Source organism: Pseudophryne corroboree, chromosome 5, assembly GCF_028390025.1.
Source record: "Pseudophryne corroboree isolate aPseCor3 chromosome 5, aPseCor3.hap2, whole genome shotgun sequence".
Lineage (NCBI taxonomy): Eukaryota > Metazoa > Chordata > Amphibia > Anura > Myobatrachidae > Pseudophryne > Pseudophryne corroboree.
The window spans coordinates 819,072,602-819,094,033 of NC_086448.1; the positions used below are offsets into that span (position 1 = coordinate 819,072,602).

The 21,432-nt window shown below is 46.7% G+C and overlaps 1 protein-coding gene across 1 annotated transcript in view; it reads right to left on the bottom strand.

Annotated features, from left to right (window-relative positions):
• Positions 1-21,432, bottom strand: part of EMC2 (ER membrane protein complex subunit 2) — a 111,230-nt gene that overhangs the window by 22,136 nt on the left and 67,662 nt on the right. The window contains exons 5-8 of the mRNA XM_063924505.1: positions 20,970-21,055; positions 9,809-9,866; positions 1,929-2,014; positions 1,701-1,760 (exon numbers count right to left, since the gene is read on the bottom strand). Of these exons, the coding sequence (XP_063780575.1) occupies positions 1,701-1,760; positions 1,929-2,014; positions 9,809-9,866; positions 20,970-21,055 (290 nt within the window). The remainder of the gene's footprint in view (positions 1-1,700; positions 1,761-1,928; positions 2,015-9,808; positions 9,867-20,969; positions 21,056-21,432) is intronic.

Below are 21,432 nucleotides of genomic sequence, written 5' to 3' on the forward strand. Positions count from 1 at the left end.
CTTATGGGAAAATGTATCAAAACTTGGGCGTTCACCAAGCCAAATCTGTACGGCACCTGACCTGCTTTATGGCAGCGGGATCTGGCACAAAAGTGTTCGCTACCCCATAGGGTAGTGAGAACTATTGTGCAAATAGGGGTACGAATCGGCCGGGGCGAAGGGTGCGTTGCCGCCATTTGAATTATCCCTAATGCACCAACCAATCAGCTCCTGATTTCTACCACCGGGCTGTGTCTGAAAAATGACTGTTAGGAGCTGATTGGTTGGTACTTCATCCCTCTCCAAGTCTTGATAAATCTTCCCTTTATAGTACCACCGCACCTGCTACTGGAGTACAATAATTATTTCCGTCGCCTTGGAACATGACCATTTCATGGACTAATAATTAATGTACTTGTAGGGAATTGCCAGGATGCAGTTTATTTATGACGAAGTAAAAATATGTTTAAGGAATATATGAAAAATGAATGCAAAATAAGTGGTAATCGCCGTCTCTCACTCTAAAGCAGTGATTTTCAACCTTTTTTTTACTCGCGGCACACCGAAAAATATTTTACAATTCCCAAGGCACACCATCCGTTCCCCACAGAAAAAAAACTAAAAGCACACATTGGCTCTCACAGTAAAAAAAATCCACACATACATTGGCCTACACAGAAAAAACAATCACATTGCTCCCCACATAAATCATGTTGCTCCCTACATAAATTTTTCACATTACTCCCCACATAAATCCTATTGCTCCCCACATTATTTATTCACATTGTTCCCACCATGAATACATATAAATCCTTATTCTCTCCACATAAATCCTATTGAAATCCTATTGTTCCCCACAGGAGAAATAAAATAACAAATATTAGCCCCTACCGGTCAGCTGTCCTTCTCCCTGTCCCTCAGTGGCGGGGCTTGTTCATAGTGGAATGCTGCGAATACTGAGCAGCGGGCGGTCAGGCAGGTGTGGATGTGGGTGGGCAAGGAAAGCTGTGTATGCAGGCGGGAACTGGAAGATGTGTATGCAGGCAGGTGGGCTGGCTGGGTGGTGAGATGCGGCGGCCGTGACCTATGATATCACATCGGCGCGTCTTCAAGGCATAGGTCACGGCCGGAGCTGCTCTGGCTCCGCGGCACACCTTGCAACTGGTCGCGGCACACTAGTGTGCCACGGCACACTGGTTGAAAAAGCCTGCTCTAAAGCCTTCCCCGTATATAGGAAGAACGGAGGAATGTGATGGAGAGTTTCAGATGGGCAAAGCCATTTGTACCAGATACAAACAAAACACAGCACACAAAGCCCTCAGGGGGAGAATAGAAGTCATACGACGATATTGGGAACCTGCACTAAGCTGTTGGCTAATCCCTTCTCGGCGGTTATTTCCTCCTGTCACTGCAACAATAAAACACCTAACAAAAACTATTACATATCCAATAAGCAGGTTTGGGCTGCGTGCAGAATTCCTGACGGTCCCAGACGCCGTACCTTGGTAACCGAGCTTTGTCTGTATAAAATGGCCTTTGTCTGGGACACAAAATATTATCCCTTTTTTTTTCCCTCTTTCTTCATCTGTGTAGCCAAATTTTTATTAAAAATCTACATATAATATTATATCCCCTAAGCGTAAGCAAACAAACTCATTTTATTCACAGAAAGTTTTAAGCCTTGACTTAAAGTTTTCACCGAGGTCTGTTTGGAAACTTACTCTAGCTCATTGATGTAGAGTTCTGCCAATTCATGCCAAGCTTCTTGGTCGCCCACAAATCTGCAATGAGAGGGAGTCAAATGCTTGAGGAACAAGGGTGGAGTGGGAAAGAGATTTGGAAAAAGGACAGCTTGTAAGCAAGAGGGGCTAAATCAAATGCAAATTCCATTTTAATTAAAAAATATACAGCAGACGCGCGAGACAAAAATCCTCTTGTAGGACACTCACTGTTCCAGATACTCATTCAGCTCTCGGATTGCCTCTGCGTTCCTCCCCTGGGCTTTCCGAATGGCAATCTTTCTCTTTCTTGTCGCCTATAGGATGACATTAAGAGCGGATTAGGGTCGCCGTAAAGAAGATCATTTCACTGTGCAAATGATTATCTCAATGCCAGAGGAATTCCGCCACATGATCCCTGTTTGGTCCGCAGTGTATAAACACACCCTGTGTTGTCCCACCGACACAATGCAAAGCTCAATAAGCAATCACATTACGTATGCCCGCCTATTGAGGCCGGCCGCTGTGTGCAAGGTCCCACACGCAGCAGCGGCCCATCAGAATGTAGTAATTACATATCAGCAGGGAGGGCTAATCCTGGCGTCCCATTCAGAGAGGTATCTCTCCTTCCTGTCACTCGGATAATCTCTGCATGTGCCACAAGGTGGGAAAGGGTCGCCCCAGAGGTGGAATCTACTATGGTCAAAACTGTGTTTGCCACGTCAACACATATTCTCTATGTAAACATTTTATACCTACGGCTCTCTTAAAAAAGTTTTATACAAAAATGACAATGGGGGTAATTCAGAGTTGATCGCAGCAGCAAATTTGTTAGCAGTTGGCAAAAAACCATGTGCACTGCAGGTGGGGTAGATGTAACATGTGCAGAGAGAGTTAGATTTGGGTGGGGTGTGTTCAAACTGAAATCTAAATTGCAGTGTAAACATACAGCAGCCAGTATTTACCCTGCACAGAAACAATATAACCCACCCAACTCTAACTCCCTCTGCACATGTTATATCTGCCCCACCTGCAGTGCACATGGTTTTGCCCAACTGTTAACAAATTTGCTGCTGCGATCAGGTCTGATTTACCACCTTAATCTCCTCTTTTCCAGTGTGCACATGCATTGATTAGCAAGCCTTTCCTCGTATTCTAGCGAATTACCCCCAATGTGCAATAGTTACTTATCACTTTGATGCAATAATTTGAAAGCTTCCTTCTCATGTCCAACCGTGTCTGTTTTTATATTAATATTTCCACCCATTGTGTAACCCACTATATTGGGCAGCCTTAATTGTGAATTATAAAAGAGAAAAATTGCACTCTAACACCGCAACGGACTATGCTGAATTAGATATGGGTGAAACGTTATATCGCCAATCTACTACAGCCCCAAAAACTACATGCTAAGATATCGCCATGGTTGGCACGGATGAGAAGTTACATGCAAGGCACACGTGACATGCTCGGATCTAAATGCGGATATTCTCCTCTATGCACCTTCAATCTGCTCGTTAAAGCAGCCTTCATTATTAGAGCGCTGTTCCGCCTAAAGACAGCCGGATCTCTGCATGCATAGAAATCTGCATAGGGGCAGATGCGATTAAAAATTATTTTGTAGTCCCATTGCCAACTTTCTCATTCAGCCACAAGTTGTGACGGAGGAGAGCTGCGTACGACTCAGTCTCCGGTATCTGCTTGGCCTGGACGCATGCGCAGTGCAAAAATCAGTGCGCCAAAATTCCTCTCTGCACTCCTATCAGGCTGTGCAAATTATATCTCCTAACTCACAGCGCAGAGAAGGACATGTTTTACAGTCAGTGCTAACCAAATGGGGAAGGAAAATACTGCGACATATGACAATGGGTGGGAATTCCGAGTTGTTCGCTCGTTGCAGTTTTTAGCAGAATTGCGATTAGGCAAAAAACGGCAGTTCTGCGCATGCGTATGGTCCGCAGGGCACACGCGCTAAGTACTTTCACACACAAAACTGTGCAATTTTACACAGTGCCGAGCAACGCTTTTCAGTCGCTCTGCTGATCGGTGAGTGATTGACAGGAAGTGGGGGTTTCTGGGTGGTAACTGAGCATTTTATGGGAGTGTGCTAAAAAAACGCAGGCGTGCCAGCCGAAAACGCAGGAGTGGATGGAGAAACGGGGGAGTGGCTGGTCGAACGCAGGGCGTGTTTGTGACGTCAAACCAGGAACCAAACGGACTGAGGTGATCGCAATCTAGGAGTAGGTCTGGAGCTACTCAGAAACTGCTAAGAATTTTCTATTCGCAATTCTGCTAATCTTTCGTTCGCACTTCTGCTAAGCTAAGATACACTCCCAGAGGGCGGCGGCCTAGCGTGTGCAATGCTGCTAAAATCTGCTAGCGAGCGATCAACTTGGAATGAGGGCCAATGTTCATAGATAACATACATAAAATGCATTAATAACTACAGTGATTGAGTACTTTTACCCCAAAAAAGTTACATTGTTAATATCCACAATTTCCGAATTATAGAATATTCTGAAATACGGTATTTTCTGAGCACGGCTGAGATGGTGACGCTTTTGCTTTCTGATGGTTCAATGTACACAAACTTCGTGCACAAAATTTAGAAAAACTCTTAATAAAATGACCTTCAGGCTGCGTGTATAGGGTGTATATGAAACAAATTAATTTCATTTTTAGACTTGGGTCCCATCCCCAAGATATCTTATTATGGTATGCAAATATTCCAAAATACAGAAAAATCCAATATCAAAATAGGCTCAACTTGTAATATTATTTGATACAAAGGAATCGGCGTAAAGTAGATTAAACACAACGACGCATGGCGCTGGTCACCCATATAGGACCTCTGCCTTTTTACTCAGACTGCAGATGTAACATGTGCAGAGAGAGTTAGATTTGGGTGGGTTATATTGTTTCTGTGCGGGATAAATACTGGCTGCTTTATTTTTACACTGCAATTTAGATTTCAGTTTGAACACACCCCACCCAAATCTAACTCTCTTACATCTACCCCCCCCCCCCCACACACACACACACACACACACACACACACACACACACACACACACACTGCAGTGAACATGGCTTTGCCCATTAGAGGAAGATTTTACTTTTGCAATCAACCTTGAATTGGGCCCCAAGTCATTAATAGTGCACTAAGGAGCTAATTCAGAGGAGGATGCTATTGGACGCTGCATCTTTGTACGGAATTAGGCTGTGCGAAATGAACGTTCCCGCTAGGCTAATTAAGCGGGGCGCTGCACCCTGCCCATTTAAGTGTTGATATGTACCATGCCCTGTTTGTAAGTGGCGGCTTGTCTCCTGCACCTTCAATTCTCCTGAGCTAGCCAACACATCCACAGAGCAGGGAGCAGGGGGAGAGAAGGGCCAGGTGTCCGGTCACAAACCCAGCCTCCAGGAGGCGTGCCGCACACCACGAACCATTCAATAGAAATCGATGTCGTCCCGCTCAATGTCACTGGCGCCGTTCACCTCTCGCGAGCCCAGAGGGGAGGCTGCACTGGCAAAGGTTATGCAGGGGACATGTTAATAAAGGCATGGAGAAGGATTCCTGAAAATATGAGCTGCTGGGAGACCAGAGTGATGGAAAAGGGGGCATGTCATGAGACCACACCCCTCAGCGAGAAGCCACGCCCCATTTTGGGGGGCACGCACAGTTGTGCACTCCTCAATGTCCAGCACACTGTCCTAAAAAACTCCTAGCGTGAACAGGAAATTCTGCAAAAACAGCAGGAGGGGTCTTAACTACAAAGACGGTCACTGCCGGCTTCTGTGATCCGATGCTGCATCCGAAAACGCAGCATCGGATCCCTCCGCGTGACCATCGGACATTTGAGAAACAGTCCGGTTACCCAGGAAAGCCGGGGAAATCACTCTACCAGGGACCGTGACGCTGCGCCCAAGGACACAGCCTCCGACTGAAACGGTGTATCACGCTTTGGCTTTTGGGGCACCGCAAGTGGCATCGCAGGACCAAATGTGCACACGCGCAGTGCCTCTCCTGCGTGTGCGCAGATCCAAAAACACTGGATAGTTAAAATGTAAAATCAGGCAATAAGTACTTACGATGTGCACCACTGTAAGATACAGGTGTATGCAGACAAATCTGTAACAGTTTTTATAATTGTTCCCATTACTTTTCTGACAGCCGCCACCACACGGACCTGGAGGACAGTGCGACACAGGATAGTTATCTGGGTGTTACTTATATACAGGGGTGGTTGGCAGCACACTACTCAGTCTTCGGCTGTGCGAATTAAAACCATCACTTGAGTAAGCGACAGTAACCGCTGTGTGCCGGTACAGTGAGAGGAGATGTGTTATCGGACAACTCCGCATATGTACAATACATCCTCCTTCCAATCTGCGCATCTTTACCGCGGCACCAGCGTTGAGCTTCTTACCAGCACCCACTTGGTGCCAAAGGCTCGTCAGGCGTTCTCTCTGCAAACTCGCACCAAACCCTGCGTGGAAACACTCACCCGGTGTACCCATTGTGTACTTAAACCTTTTAACACGCGTGCCTTTAGGTCCGTTAATCCCCGCCAAGTGCCTCTTTATTTGTATAAATGTTTATTAATCCTCCCTGTATGTATGCCAATACTTTAAGGGAGATTTTTTCCCCCTGTGCTAATACAGGATACAAAGTGCTGCCCAAGTTTTTTTTCTTTAAAAGGGCAGTGAATTCTGTACAAGTACATTAACCAAATCCCCTTATACATGAGGTCATACAAATGGGAGTCTAGGGTGGTTCTCTTGGAAGATCTCGCAGAAAATCACAGGAGTGGCGTCACGCCAATGCTTCGCTAAAATGTCAAATATTGTATCAAGAAACAATGATGGCTACACATAAACATCATGAATTCCTTCAGATCTGGCGCAACAGCAAATCGCAGTTGTCATGTTTCAGCCTCTCTCATTTACAACTGAAACAAATGTATATTTCCATGACTGTATCACTGCACATCAGGGAAACGGGTCTGGGACTGAGGGTCGACAGCACAAAGGTCGACACACCTTAGGTCGCTGCCAATTGGTCGACACACCTTAGGTCGACATGGACAAAAGGTCGACTGGAAAAAGGTCGACATGAGTTTTTTATGTTTTTTTGGTGTCGTTTTCTTCGTAGAGTGACCGGGAACCCCAATTAGTGCACCGCTTCGCTCGCCATGCTTCGGGCATGGTGCCTTCGCTCCGCTACCGCTTCGCTCGGCACACTTTACCGTTCCAATCGTAGTCCACGTGGATCGTTAAGTATGAAAAGGTTCAAAAAAAGAAAAAAATCGTGAAAAACTCATGTCGACCTTTTTCCATGCCGACCTTGTCCCTGTCGACCTTTTGCCCATGTCGACCTAAGGTGTGTCGACCAATTGGCGTCGACCTAAGGTGTGTCGACCTTTGTGCTGTCGACCTGGAGTCCGGATACCCAGGGAAACTGTAACTCTGCTTTGGAGTAAAGCTTGTGAAACAAAAAGGTATTTCAACCGTCAGGCAACTTTGTTTTACCAGGCTTGTACGTGCCCTCTTGTAACTTCTCCTAAATGCATTGCTTTATGCTTTTAGCTTTATTCTGTGCTTTTGGATCTTGTATCAATATCATCAGGCCTAGGTTTGCTGCTCTGGATTACATCACAGCTCTGCTTTACACTCCACACTGTGCACAGTTGTACCCAGACAGCATCTCCTTGTGGTATCCCTGGGGGAAGGAAATAAACAAGTCCTCCTACTCATATAAAGTCCTGGCTGAAAAGCTGCAGATGGAAGCCAAATAAGGTAAAAGCCGTGTATTCTGTAAAGGCTGCAGGAAGGTATGTAAAGGCCAACAAATTAAAGTTGTCTGAGGGTGTAACACCCTTGTAAAAATTGCCAGGCCAAACACAACTTGGTTATGCAAACTGAACTTACTAAAATACCGTACACTAGAAAGCCCTGCTTGGTGCAGCTGTGCTGGAGCTTTCTGTGCTGTAAGGTTCTCATCAACTGTGTGGTTACATGACTTTCACAACAAGGTATCAGGATCTCGGTTGAATTACTGGGCTTGTTCGGGAGCCTTCCCAGTACTGCCCAGTAAGACGAAACCCTGTGTCGACCGCTGGAGCGGAGCATGTTTCCTGCACAGACTTCTTCAGCTTCTACGTTAAATAGCGCAAGAGCAGAACATTTGCCTTAATGCTTAAAAGTAATAAGAAACCAAAATTTTACTAGAAACAAACTTTTAGAGTGGGGGAGGGGATTTGATCCTTACATAAACTTGCTACAGCAAAATCGTATATTTGAAATAAAGTTACCATCACAGCATACAACTTCGGGCTAAAGCCTCGTCTATCCTTACAGAACAAATTTGGACAACTGAACGAGTGTCGAAAAGTGAATCTCTGGCTACTGTGGACTACAAGTCCCAGCATGGGTGTGTTCAGAATAGTGACACACCGTAACAGTGAGATTCGAAGGAGTTGATAAAATTACATTCAAAATGAGTTAGCCGAATGGTGGCTGCTCGGCTGGTTTCAAGTCCTTGGGGTCAATTCAATTCGGCAACTTATGAATAGCGCCGGGAATTAGCTCCCGCCGCTATTCAATTCAGCTGCTAGTTACCCGCAATTGTCGGGAATTCTTCTCTCATCCCCGGGGAATGAGAGAAGAAACCCGACAAAAGTGCTGCCTCGCGCTGGGGAGTTAAGTCGGAGAATGCCCGTTCTCCCAAAAATTCAACCTGTTTAGTCGGCGAGAACGGGACATCGCCGACTTAACTGGAGCTGAATTGAATAGCGTCGGGAGCTAATTCCCGGCGCTATTCATAAATTGCCGAATTGAATTGACCCCCTTGTATTTCTGCTTTATACTATAATCTAAGCAACTCCGTGTGTCAGTGCACACACACACAAGAAAAAAGTGATCGTCTGTTTTGGAAGCCAAAATAAACTCAGCGAAGGCTGTACTTCGAATCCAAAGACCCCCCTTACACACACACCCACCCCCTAACGGCAGCCGCATGTCCATATGGCAGTGATCAGCAGGTACAGGCTATGTAAACAATCCTAATACCTGACAATTTATCAGAACGTTTCTATTTCACTTTCGCAAAGAAAAACTCTCAAACCCAGAAGAGGGGATTTCGTTCTATCCTCGAGTGAAGCACGTACAAGCTGCTGCAAACGCAATTCGGTTTTCTTTTTCATTTCTGTATAATTTACGAAGGAAAATCAATCCTGAAATAGGTATTGATTACAAAATAAAACATCTATTATTACCACTGGAATGATTATTATATATTTGTGACTGCATCTAAGCTAGCAGCGTCACGGCGAAGTATTTACAAACGAATGGCATGCATATAACAGAACAAAAACGTCTGTTTAATCCAACTCCCATCTATGATTTGGAAACCAGATAATCATTATCCCCGTCCTTTGATTAGTACGAACATTGCGCCTGCAAGCGCAATTGCGGCTAATGGTTTCTTAATATACTGTAAAGTAACCATTATAGCAGTTGTTACAGTGCTAGATGGAATACTGTATATATACAGTCATCAAGCGGTGCAACACAAGGGTCAAATTATTCTGGAAATGACTGAAGCGTGCGACTTTCACACAGATATGTAACACTTTGAAGCAAAAAGGCCCCGTTTTAGCAGAACAGGTAACGTAACGGTTGCGTGGCTTTCTTGCACGTCTTCAAGGCTTTAAATAAAGAAATGCAAAAACATTCCAACCTGGTGAAATTTAAAAAAAAAGTCAGCGCAACACTGGAATCTGTATCACAAACATCTACGCACAACGGTGCATTGACAGCACAAGAAACGCAAATAAGACTTTGAAACCCTGAAGTCTGTATTTATAGAAATAAAAGTTGTTATATTATTAATTTTTCTACTCTTCTATTTACTGTGCAAGCAAAGCAATATATCCAAGTTCCTAAAACAAAAAATAAATAAATACATATATATAATAATAATTAAAAGAAATAGATTTCCCTGCGGGAGAGCGAGCGAGAATGATTTGAAGCAATATTTTGTTAGCCAAGAGTGCGCTCTCAGACGGCTTCTCTCAAATTACCTATTACAGTCACAATATTTGACTTACTGTGTTCGTTGGATCTTCTTGTAATATCCTGTCATATATCTGGAGAGCATCATCGTACCTGTTCCAAAAAAGGAAAGTGAAAACCACTTATGGAAAATTAGTTCCAGAAAATATACATAGAGCTAAACAAACCCAACGATTCAGCACAAAAAAAAAAAAAATCAAAAAAAAAAAAATCAGTTTGCCAGAAAAAGACTTATAAAGCTTTCATTCTGACATTACGGCACAAAGTACACTATACAACACTTCTAATTATACAGCTTGCCAGTCACTTGGTTCAGAGAAAGAGAGAAAATAAACTTTATTTTAAAATAATGTTCAAACTTTACATTCACTCCTGTAGACATTCAGTAAAACAAGCGGTAAAAGTCATTTGTGTGTTTTAAGAAAGTATTCCGGGGACAGGTGTTTTAGTCATCAGGAAACAATCGTACAAAGCATAGATTGCTGTAAAGTGCGACACACAAAACTCATAGAAAGTCCCCAGAACTTGGGTATCAAATGTGATAAATATTACAGATGGATCCCTGCTCATCTATCCCTCTAATAGGATTAACTGAGCCAGGGAAGTCAGACTTAATCCCCTGCTGTAATGACTTAATCCCCTGCTGTATTGTTCTCTCTGTATTGTTTCGCAGCCGTGAACAATAGATGAAAGGCTTATGCTAATAAGCCTTGGTGCACCATGGTGCAGCAGAGAAGGCTAGATAAGCGAGGCTCCTTCTGTATTTATACAGTAAGGAAGGATGACTATCTGCACCTTCCTAGGAGTCTCCCTGCTGCCTATTCCCTTCAGGGTTCTCACCCTTTGAAATTACAAGTGAAAGGGGATGTGAGAATAATCAGAGATAAAGAATTAAAGTGAACTGCGTGGGATTTAGCGTGGAGCGGTGGTGTACCGGCGCGGTGCAGGGGGAGCAACCATCCCGTTGTTGAAAATTCTTGAGAAAAACGACTATGCAGCGGTGTACATCAGCGGCCGCAGACCCCAGTGATGCAGTGTGAGGATGTAGCCTTGGGAAGGTAATGTAGTGCAGTGATGCAGAGTTGGGAGGTAGTGTAAAGCAGTGATCGAGTGTGAGGATATAATGCACTGATGTAGAGTTAGGAGGTAGTGCTGTGCAGTGATGTAACGTTGGGAGATAGTGCAGTGCAGTGATGCAGTATGAAGATGTAGTGCAATTATGTAAAGTGGGAGTAGTGTAGTGCAGTGATGTAGGGTTGGGAGGTAGTGTTGTGCAGTGATGTAGTGTTAGTATGTGTGCAGTGATGCAGAGTTGGAAAGTAGTTCAGTGCAGTGATGTAGTATTAGGATTTAGTGCAGTAATGTAGAGTGAGGATGCAATGATGGGAGGTAGTGGGGGATTGCAATGCTGTGATGTAATTAGGGCATATAGTGCAATGATGGAGCATAATAATATAGTATGGGGGGAGGGGAGGAGGGAAGTTATGCAGTGATATAGTATAGTGCATAGAGAGGTCATTCATACAGTTGACGGTATAAAGGGGTCAGTGATGTATTGCTCGGTACAGAGGTGTAGATAGTGCATATAGTGCAATGATAGAGCATAGAAATTTAGTGTGCGGGTGGGGGGGGGGGGGGGTAATGCAGGAATGTAGTGTACTGTAAGGCAGGGTGTAGGAGGGGTGATGTAATGTAGGGCATAGTCTAGGGTCAGTGACGTAGTGCAGTGTAGGGCAGGGTGTAGGAGGGGTGATGTAACGTAGGACATAGACTAGGGTCAGTGATGTAGTGTAGTGTAGGGCAGGGTGTAGGAGGGGTGATGTAATGTAGGGCATAGACTATGGTCAGTGATGTAGTGCAGTGTAGGGCAGGGTGTAGAAGGGGTCATGTGATGTAGAGCAGAGACTAGGGTCAGTGATGTAGGACAGGGAGGACGACTGATGTAATGTAGTGCATAGACTATGGTCAGTGATGTAGTGCAGTGTAGGGCAGGATGTAGAAGGGGTCATGTGATGTAGAGCATAGATTAGGGTCAGTGATGTAGCGCAGTGTAGGGCAGGGTATAGGAGGTGTGATGTCATGTAGGGCATAGACTAGGGTCAGTGAGGTAGTGCAGTGTAATACAGGGTGTAGGGGGTTTGATGTAATGTAGGGCACAGACTAGGGTCAGTGGTGTAGTGCAGTGTAGGGCGGGGTATAGGAGGGGTTATGTAATGTAGGACAGACTAGGGTCAGTGATGTAGTGCAGTGAATGGCAGGGTATAGAAGGGGTCATGTGATGTAGAGCATAGACTAGGGTCAGTGGTGTACTGAAGTATAGGGCAGGGTGTAGAAGGGGTCATGTGATGTAGAGCATAGACTAGGGTCAGTGGTGTACTGAAGTATAGGGCAGGGTGTAGAAGGGGTCATGTGATGTAGAGCATAAATTAGGGTCAGTGGTGTAGTGCAGTGTAGGGTGGGTGTAGGAGGGGTTATGTAATGTAGGACAGACTAGGGTCAGTGATGTAGTGCAGTGTATGGCAGGGTATAGAAGGGGTCATGTGATGTAGAGCATAGACTATGGTTAGTGATGTAGTGCAGTGTAGGGCAGGGTGTAGAAGGGGTCATGTGATGTAGAGCATAAATTAGGGTCAGTGATGTAGTGCAGTGTAGGGCAGGGTGTAGGAGGGGTGATGTAATGTAGGGCATAGACTAGGGTCAGTGATGTAGTGCAGTGTAGGGCATGGTATAGGAGGGGTGATGTAATGTAGGGCATAGACTAGGGTCAGTGATGTAGCGCAGTGTAGGGCAGGGTACAGGAGGGGTGATGTAATGTAGTGCATAGACTAGGGTCAGTGATGTAGTGCAGTATAGGGCAGGGTGTAGAAGGGGTCATGTGATGTAGAGCATAGATTAGGGTCAGTGATGTAGTGCAGGGTATAGGAGGGGTGATGTAATGTAAGGCATAGACTAGGGTCAGTGATGTAGTGCAGTGTAGGGCAGGATGTAGAAGGGGTCATGTGATGTAGAGCATAGATTAGGGTCAGTGATGTAGCGCAGTGTAGGGCAGGGTATAGGAGGTGTGATGTCATGTAGGGCATAGACTAGGGTCAGTGATGTAGTGCAGTGTAAGACAGGGTGAAGGGGGTTTGATGTAATGTAGGGCATAGGCTAGGGTCAGTGATGTAGTGCAGTGTAGGGCAGGGTATAGGAGGGGTGATATAATGTAAGGCATAGACTAAGGTCAGTGATGTAGTGCAGTGTAGGGCAGGGTGTAGGAGGGGTGATGTAATGTAGAGCATAAATTAGGGTCAGTGATATAGTGCAGTGTACGGCAGGGTGTAGAAGGGGTCATGTGATGTAGAGCATAGACTAGGGTTAGTGATGTAGTGCAGTGTAGGGCAGGGTGTAGAAGGGGACATGTGATGTAGAGCATAAATTAGGGTCAGTGATATAGTGCAGTGTACGGCAGGGTGTAGAAGGGGTCATGTGATGTAGAGCATAGATTAGGGTCAGTGGTGTAGTGCAGTGCAGGGTGTAGGAGGGCGATGTAGTGCATCTTTCAGACCTGCACTCTCATTTCTAAGGTTCTCGCACGCATACATTTTTCTAGGTGTGGATTACGTAAGACTATATTTTGTCTGTTGTTTTGCATGAAATAAGTTTATTTTTATACAGTGCATTACATTTCCCAGTTGTTGTTATTAACATGGAGGATAAGCATTCTTTCCTGGCATAGTGGATTTATATACATGTGAAATAGTCTGCAGAGAATCAGCCAAACAGCTTCTGTTGAATACAATGGAGGTACCTTTGGTGGCAGTGAGGCAGCAATGCTAACCACTGTGCCACTGCACTTCCCCACGAGATAGCAAACAGGAATATTGATAGAAATCCAGAATAAAATCTCCCATGACAATTCCCATTTGGTTAGAAATGTATGATCTTGATTTTCGGACAGTAAAAAAATACGGGAGTGCAATGAAATGCTGGTTGTAGTACGATTACTAAGCGTTAAGTACTACACTACTATCAGGGAACGTATGTGTATGTTAATGTTCCCATGTGTGTGAAAGCTGCTGCCGTATTCCCTTAGCTAGACACACGCCGCAAATACTACAATAATAATATCTGTTGGACATTGAGGGATCTATTTACTAAGCCTAAGAGAGAGAGGTAAAGTACCGACCAATCGGCTCCTAACTGCCACGTTACAGGTTGTGTTTGAAAAAATAAGAATTTACTTACCGATAATTCTATTTCTCGTAGTCCGTAGTGGATGCTGGGGACTCCGTAAGGACCATGGGGAATAGCGGCTCCGCAGGAGACAGGGCACAAAAGTAAAAGCTTTAGGATCAGGTGGTGTGCACTGGCTCCTCCCCCTATGACCCTCCTCCAAGCCTCAGTTAGGATACTGTGCCCGGACGAGCGTACACAATAAGGAAGGATCTTGAATCCCGGGTAAGACTCATACCAGCCACACCAATCACACTGTACAACCTGTGATCTAAACCCAGTTAACAGCATGATAACAGCGGAGCCTCTGAAAAGATGGCTCACAACAATAATAACCCGATTTTTGTAACAATAACTATGTACAAGTATTGCAGACAATCCGCACTTGGGATGGGCGCCCAGCATCCACTACGGACTACGAGAAATAGAATTATCGGTAAGTAAATTCTTATTTTCTCTGACGTCCTAAGTGGATGCTGGGGACTCCGTAAGGACCATGGGGATTATACCAAAGCTCCCAAACGGGCGGGAGAGTGCGGATGACTCTGCAACACCGAATGAGAGAACTCCAGGTCCTCCTCAGCCAGGGTATCAAATTTGTAGAATTTTGCAAACGTGTTTGCCCCTGACCAAGTAGCAGCTCGGCAAAGTTGTAAAGCCGAGACCCCTTGGGCAGTCGCCCAAGATGAGCCCACCTTCCTTGTGGAATGGGCATTTACAGATTTTGGCTGTGGCAGGCCTGCCACAGAATGTGCAAGCTGAATTGTACTACAAATCCAACGAGCAATCGTCTGCTTAGAAGCAGGAGCACCCAGTTTGTTGGGTGCATACAGGATAAACAGCGAGTCAGTTTTCCTGACTCCAGCCGTCCTGGAAACATATATTTTCAGGGCCCTGACAACATCTAGCAACTTGGAGTCCTCCAAGTCCCTATTAGCCGCAGGTACCACAATAGGCTGGTTCAGGTGAAACGCTGACACCACCTTAGGGAAAAACTGGGGACGAGTCCGCAGTTCTGCCCTGTCCGAATGGAAAAAGAGATATGGGCTTTTGTGAGACAAAGCCGCCAATTCTGACACTCGCCTGGCCGAGGCCAGGGCCAACCGCATGGTCACTTTCCATGTGAGATATTTCAAATCCACAGATTTGAGCGGTTCAAACCAATGTGATTTGAGGAATCCCAGAACTACGTTGAGATCCCACGGTGCCACTGGAGGCACAAAAGGGGGTTGTATATGCAGTACTCCCTTGACAAACGTCTGGACTTCAGGAACTGAAGCCAATTCTTTCTGGAAGAAAAACGACAGGGCCGAAATTTGAACCTTAATGGACCCCAATTTTAGGCCCATAGACACTCCTGTTTGCAGGAAATGCAGGAATCGACCGAGTTGAAATTTCTTCGTGGGGGCCTTCCTGGCCTCACACCACGCAACATATTTTCGCCACCTGTGGTGATAATGTTGTGCGGTCACCTCCTCCCTGGCTTTGACCAGGGTAGGGATGACCTCTTCCGGAATGCCTTTTTCCCTTAGGATCCGGCGTTCAACCGCCATGCCGTCAAACGCAGCCGCGGTAAGTCTTGGAACAGACATGGTACTTGCTGAAGCAAGTCCTAGTGGATGCTGGGAACTCCGTAAGGACCATGGGGATTATACAAAAGCTCCCAAACGGGCGGGAGAGTGCGGATGACTCTGCAGCACCGCATGAGCAAACTCAAGGTCCTCCTCAGCCAGGGTATCAAACTTGTAGAATTTTGCAAACGTGTTTGATCCCGACCAGGTAGCAGCTCGGCAAAGTTGTAATGCCGAGACCCCTTGGGCAGGCGCCCAAGAAGAGCCCCCTTCCTCGTGGAATGGGCTTTTACTGATTTAGGATGCGGCAGTCCAGCCGCAGAATGTGCAAGTTGAATCGCGCCACAGATCCAGCGAGCAATAGTCTGCTTAGAAGCAGGAGCACCCAGCTTGTTGGGTGCATGCAGGATAACAGCGAGTCAGTATTTTTGACTCTAGCCGTCCTGGAAACAAAAATTTTCAGGGCCCGGACTACATCCAGCAACTTGGAGGCCTCCAAGTCCCGAGTAGCCGCAGGCAGCACAATAGGTTGGTTCAAATGAAACGCTGATACCACCTTAGGGAGAAATTGGGGACGAATCCTCAATTCTGCCCTGTCCCTATGGAAGATCAGATAAGGGCTTTCACATGACAAAGCCGCCAATTCTGACACACGCCTAGCCGAAGCCAAGGCCAAATATATATGACCACTTTCCACGTGAGATACTTCAACTCCACGTTCTGAAGTGGCTCAAAACAATGTGATTTTAGGAAAACCAACACTACGTTGAGATCCCAAGGTGCCACTGGAGGCACAAAAGGGGGCTGAATATGCAGCACTCCCTTAACAACGTCTGAACTTCAGGCAACGTCTTTCCTAGCCTTTAACAGCGTAGGAATCACTTCATCTGGAACGCCCTTTTCCGTTAGGATCCTGCGTTCAACCGCCAAGTCTTCAAACGCAGCCGCGGTAAGTCTTGGAACAGACAGGGCCCCTGCAGTAACAGGTCCTGTCTGAGACACAGAGGCCATGGGTCCTCCGAGATCATTTCTTGTAGTTCTGGGTACCAAGTTCTTCTTGGCCAATCCGGAACTACGAGTATAGTTCTTACTCCTCTCTTACTTACTATCGTCAGTACCTTGGGTATGAGAGGAAGAGGAGGGAACACATAAACCTACTGGTACACCCACGGTGTCACTAGTGCGTCCACAGCTATCGCCTGAGGGTCTCTTGACCTGGCGCAATACTTTTTTAGCTTTTTGTTGAGGCGGGACGCCATCATGTCCACCTGTGGCCGTTCCCAACGGTTCACAATCTGCGTGAAGACTTCTGGATGAAGTCCCCACTCTCCCGGGTGGAGGTTGTGCCTGCTGAGGAAGTCTGCTTCCTAGTTTTCCACACCCGGAATGAACACTGCTGACAGTGTTAGCACGTGATACTCCGCCCATCGGAGAATCCTTGTGGCTTCTGCCAACACCATTCTGCTTCTTGTGCCGCCTTGTCGGTTTACATGGGCTACAGCCGTGGTGTTGTCTGACTGAATCAGCACCGGCTGGTTTTGAAGCAGGGGTTCTGCTTGCCTTAGGGCATTGTAAATGGCCCTTAGGTCCAGAATATTTATGTGTAGGGAAGTCTCCTGACTCGACCATTGTCCTTGGAAATTTCTTCCCTGAGTGACTGCTCCCCAACCTCGGAGGCTTGCATCCGCGGTCACCAGGACCCAGTCCTGAATGCCGAATCTGCGGCCCTCGAGAAGATGAGCACTCTGCAGCCACCACAGCAAAGACACCCTGGCCCCGGGGACAGGGTGATCAGCTGATGCATCTGAAGATGCGATCCTCACTTGTCTAACAGGTCCCACTGAAAGTTCCTTGCATGGAACCTGCCGAAGGGAATTGCTTCGTAAGAAGCTACCACCTTTTCCAGGACTCGCGTGCAATGATGCACCGACACCTGATTTTGTTTTAGGAGGTCTCTGACCCGAGATGACAACTCCTTGGCCTTCTCCTCCGGGAGAAACACCTTCTTCTGTTCTGTGTCCAGAAACATGCCCAATATCAGCAGACGCGTCGTAAGAACCAGCTGCGACTTTGGGATATTCAGAATCCAGCCGTGCTGTTGTAGCACTTCCTGAGATAGTGCTACTCCGATCAACGACTGCTCCTTGGACCTCGCCTTTATAAGGAGATCGTCCAAGTACGGGTTAATTATAACTCCCTTCTTTCGAAGGAATATCATCATTTTGGCCATTACCTTGGAACACACCCTCGGTGCCGTGGACAGACCAAACGGCAACGTCTGGAATTGGTAATGGCAGTTCTGTACCACAACCTTGAGGTACTCCTGGTGAGGTGGGTAAATGGGGACATGTAGGTAAGCATCCATGATGTCCAGTGATACCATGTAATCCCCCTCTTCCAGGCTTGCAATAACCGCCCTGAGCGATTCCATTTTGAACTCGAACTTCCTTATATAAGTGTTCAAGGATTTCAAATTTAGAATGGGTCTCACCGAACCGTCTGGTTTCGGTACCACAAACATTGTGGAATAGTAACCCCGTCCCTGTTGAAGGAGGGGAACTTTTATTATCACCTGCTGGAGGTACAGCTTGTGAATTGCCGCCAGTACTACCTCCCTGTCCTGGGGAGTAGTTGGCAAGGCTGATTTGAGGTAACGGCGAGGGGGAGACGCCTCGAATTCCAGCTTGTATCCCTGCGATACCACTTGTAGAACCCAGAGATCCACCTGTGAGCGAACCCACTGGTCGCTGAAGTTCCGGAGACGCGCCCCCACCGCACCTGGCTCCGTCTGTGGAGCCCCAGCGTCATGCGGTGGACTCAGTAGAAGCAGGGGAGAATTTTTGTTCCTGGGAACTGGCTGTCTGGTGCAGCTTTTTCCCTCTCCCCCTGCCTCTGGGCAGAAAGGAAGCACCTTTGATCCGCTTGCCTTTCTGAGGCCGAAAGGACTGTACCTGATAGTACGGTGCTTTCTCAGGTTGTGAGGGAGCCTGAGGTAAAAATGTCGATTTCCCAGCTGTTGCTGTGGATACGAGGTCCGAGAGACCATCCCCAAACAATTCCTCACCCTTATAAGGCAAAACCTCCATGTGCCTTTTAGAATCAGCATCACCTGTCCACTGCCGGGTCCATAATACCCTCCTGGCAGAAATGGACATTGCATTAATTCTAGATGCCAGCCGGCAAATATCCCTCTGTGCATCCCTCATATATAAGACGACGTCTTTAATATGCTCTATGGTTAGCAAAATAGTATCCCTGTCGAGGGTATCAATATTATCTGACAGGGTATCAGACCACGCTGCAGCAGCACTACACATCCATGCTGAAGCAATTGCAGGTCTCAGTATAGTACCTGAGTGTGTATATACAGACTTCAGGATAGCCTCCTGCTTTCTATCAGCAGGCTCCTTCAAGGCGGCCGTATCCTGAGACGGCAGTGCCACCTTTTTTGACAAGCGTGTGAGCGCCTTATCCACCCTAGGAGATATCTCCCAACGTGACCTATCCTCTGGCGGGAAAGGGTACGCCATCAGTAATTTTTTAGAAATTACCAGTTTCTTATCGGGGGAACCCCACGCTTCTTCACACACTTGATTCAACTCATCTGATGGGGGAAAAAACACTGGCTGCTTTTTCTCCCCAAACATAATACCCTTTTTAGTGGTACCTGGGTTAATGTCAGAAATGTGTAACACATTTTTCATTGCCGTAATCATGCAACGGATGCCCCTTGTGGATTGTGTATATGTCTCATCCTCGTCGACACTGGAGTCAGACTCCGTGTCGACATCTGTGTCTGCCATCTGAGGTAGCGGGCGTTTGTGAGCCCCTGATGGTCTTTGAGACGCCTGGGCAGGCACGGGCTGAGAAGCCGGCTGTCCCACGGCTGTTACGTCATCCAGCCTTTTATGTAAGGAGTTGACACTGTCGGTTAATACCTTCCACATATCCATCCACTCTGGTGTCGACCCCGCAGGGGGTGACATCACATTTATCGGCACCTGCTCCGCCTCCACATAAGCCTCCTCATCAAACATGTCGACACAGCCGTACCGACACACCGCACACACACAGGGAATGCTCTGACTGAGGACAGGCCCCCACAAAGTCCTTTGGGGAGACAGAGAGAGAGTATGACAGCACACACCACAGCGCTATATAAACAGGGATTTACACTATTACAGAAAGTGATTTTCCCTATAGCAGCTATACAATACAGTTTTGCGCCTAAATTTAGTGCCCCCCCTCTCTTTTTTACCCTTTGAGCCTGGAAACTGCAGGGGAGAGCCTGGGGAGCTGTCTTCCAGCGGAGCTGTGAAGAGGAAATGGCGCCAGTGTGCTGAGGGAGATAGCCCCGCCCCCTTCTCGGCGGGCTTATCCCGCTCTTTTATTAATATTATGGCAGGGGATTTTTGCACATATATAGTTTATTAGACTATATTATGTGCTTTTTGCCAATTTAAGGTACTCTAATTGCAGCCCAGGGCGCCCCCCCCCCCCCCCCCCAGCGCCCTGCACCCATCAGTGACCGGAGTATGTGGTGTGCATAGGGAGCAATGGCGCACAGCTGCAGTGCTGTGCGCTACCTTAATGAAGACCGGAGTCTTCAGCCGCCGATTTCCAGGACGTTCTTCTTGCTTCTGGCTCTGCAAGGGGGACGGCGGCGCGGCTCCGGGACCGGACGACCGAGGCTGGGCCTGTGTTCGATCCCTCTGGAGCTAATGGTGTCCAGTAGCCTAGAAGCCCAAGCTAGCTGCAAGCAGGTAGGTTCGCTTCTCTCCCCTAAGCGCTCGTAGCAGTGAGTCTGTTGCCAGCAGATCTCACTGAAAATAAAAAAACCTAACAAATACTTTCTTTACTAGAAGCTCAGGAGAGCCCCTAGTGTGCAACAAGCTCGAGCCGGGCACAGATTCTAACTGAGGTCTGGAGGAGGGGCATAGAGGGAGGAGCCAGTGCACACCAGATATTACCTAATCTTTCTTTTAGAGTGCCCAGTCTCCTGCGGAGCCCGTCTATTCCCCATGGTCCTTACGGAGTACCCAGCATCCACTAGGACGTCAGAGAAATGACAGTTAGGAGCTGGTTGGCTGGTACTTTGTCTCCATCCACTTTATCTCTCTCCAATTCTTAGTACATCTCCCCCCTTATACACAAACACGAAGAGCAGATAAAGTGTCGGATCTAATCAAATAACAAAATAAAACATCTGGAGCATGTGTCCAAAATTGAGAAACATTTATCTTACACGTATTGCTGAGTTACTCTTCCCCGTCACAGAACGCGTTTCAGCAGCATTCAATCAAGCCAATTACACTGCTCCATGGAAGGAGAAACCCACCGAGACGTAATTAAGAAAAATGAGGATTTCTATAACCAACATCTGCAACGTGCGTGCCACGGATTATCTTACCGTTCCATAGCCTCGAAGCGCATGCCAGTCAGTTTCTTCACCCTGTGGCTGCCAGGAAACTGCCTCCGTAATTCTTGTAGACACGACTTCAGACAGAGAGAGTGGGCACCGATTAGGGACCAGCATTACACACAGACAGGGGGGAGAAACTAAAAGCTTCAACATAAAATGCAAGTGAATCGTATGGTTTAAGCGTCACCATAGGGATCAGTACACAGATTTATTTTCTTTACCGACAGTGAACATATAGGGGCATATCTATAAAGAAAAAAAAAAATATGCAAGGTATCCAACCACAACCACAGATGCCTTTTAGGTGATTACCCGCAAATGAAGTATCACCAGGATTCATATTGCAAAAGCAGCCCTCATACGTTTCTACGGGGGATTCTAAAATACCAAAATAACCGTACTCTGGAATGTGAAGCATCCACATAGCGTTAGCCATTGCATCCTACAGGCC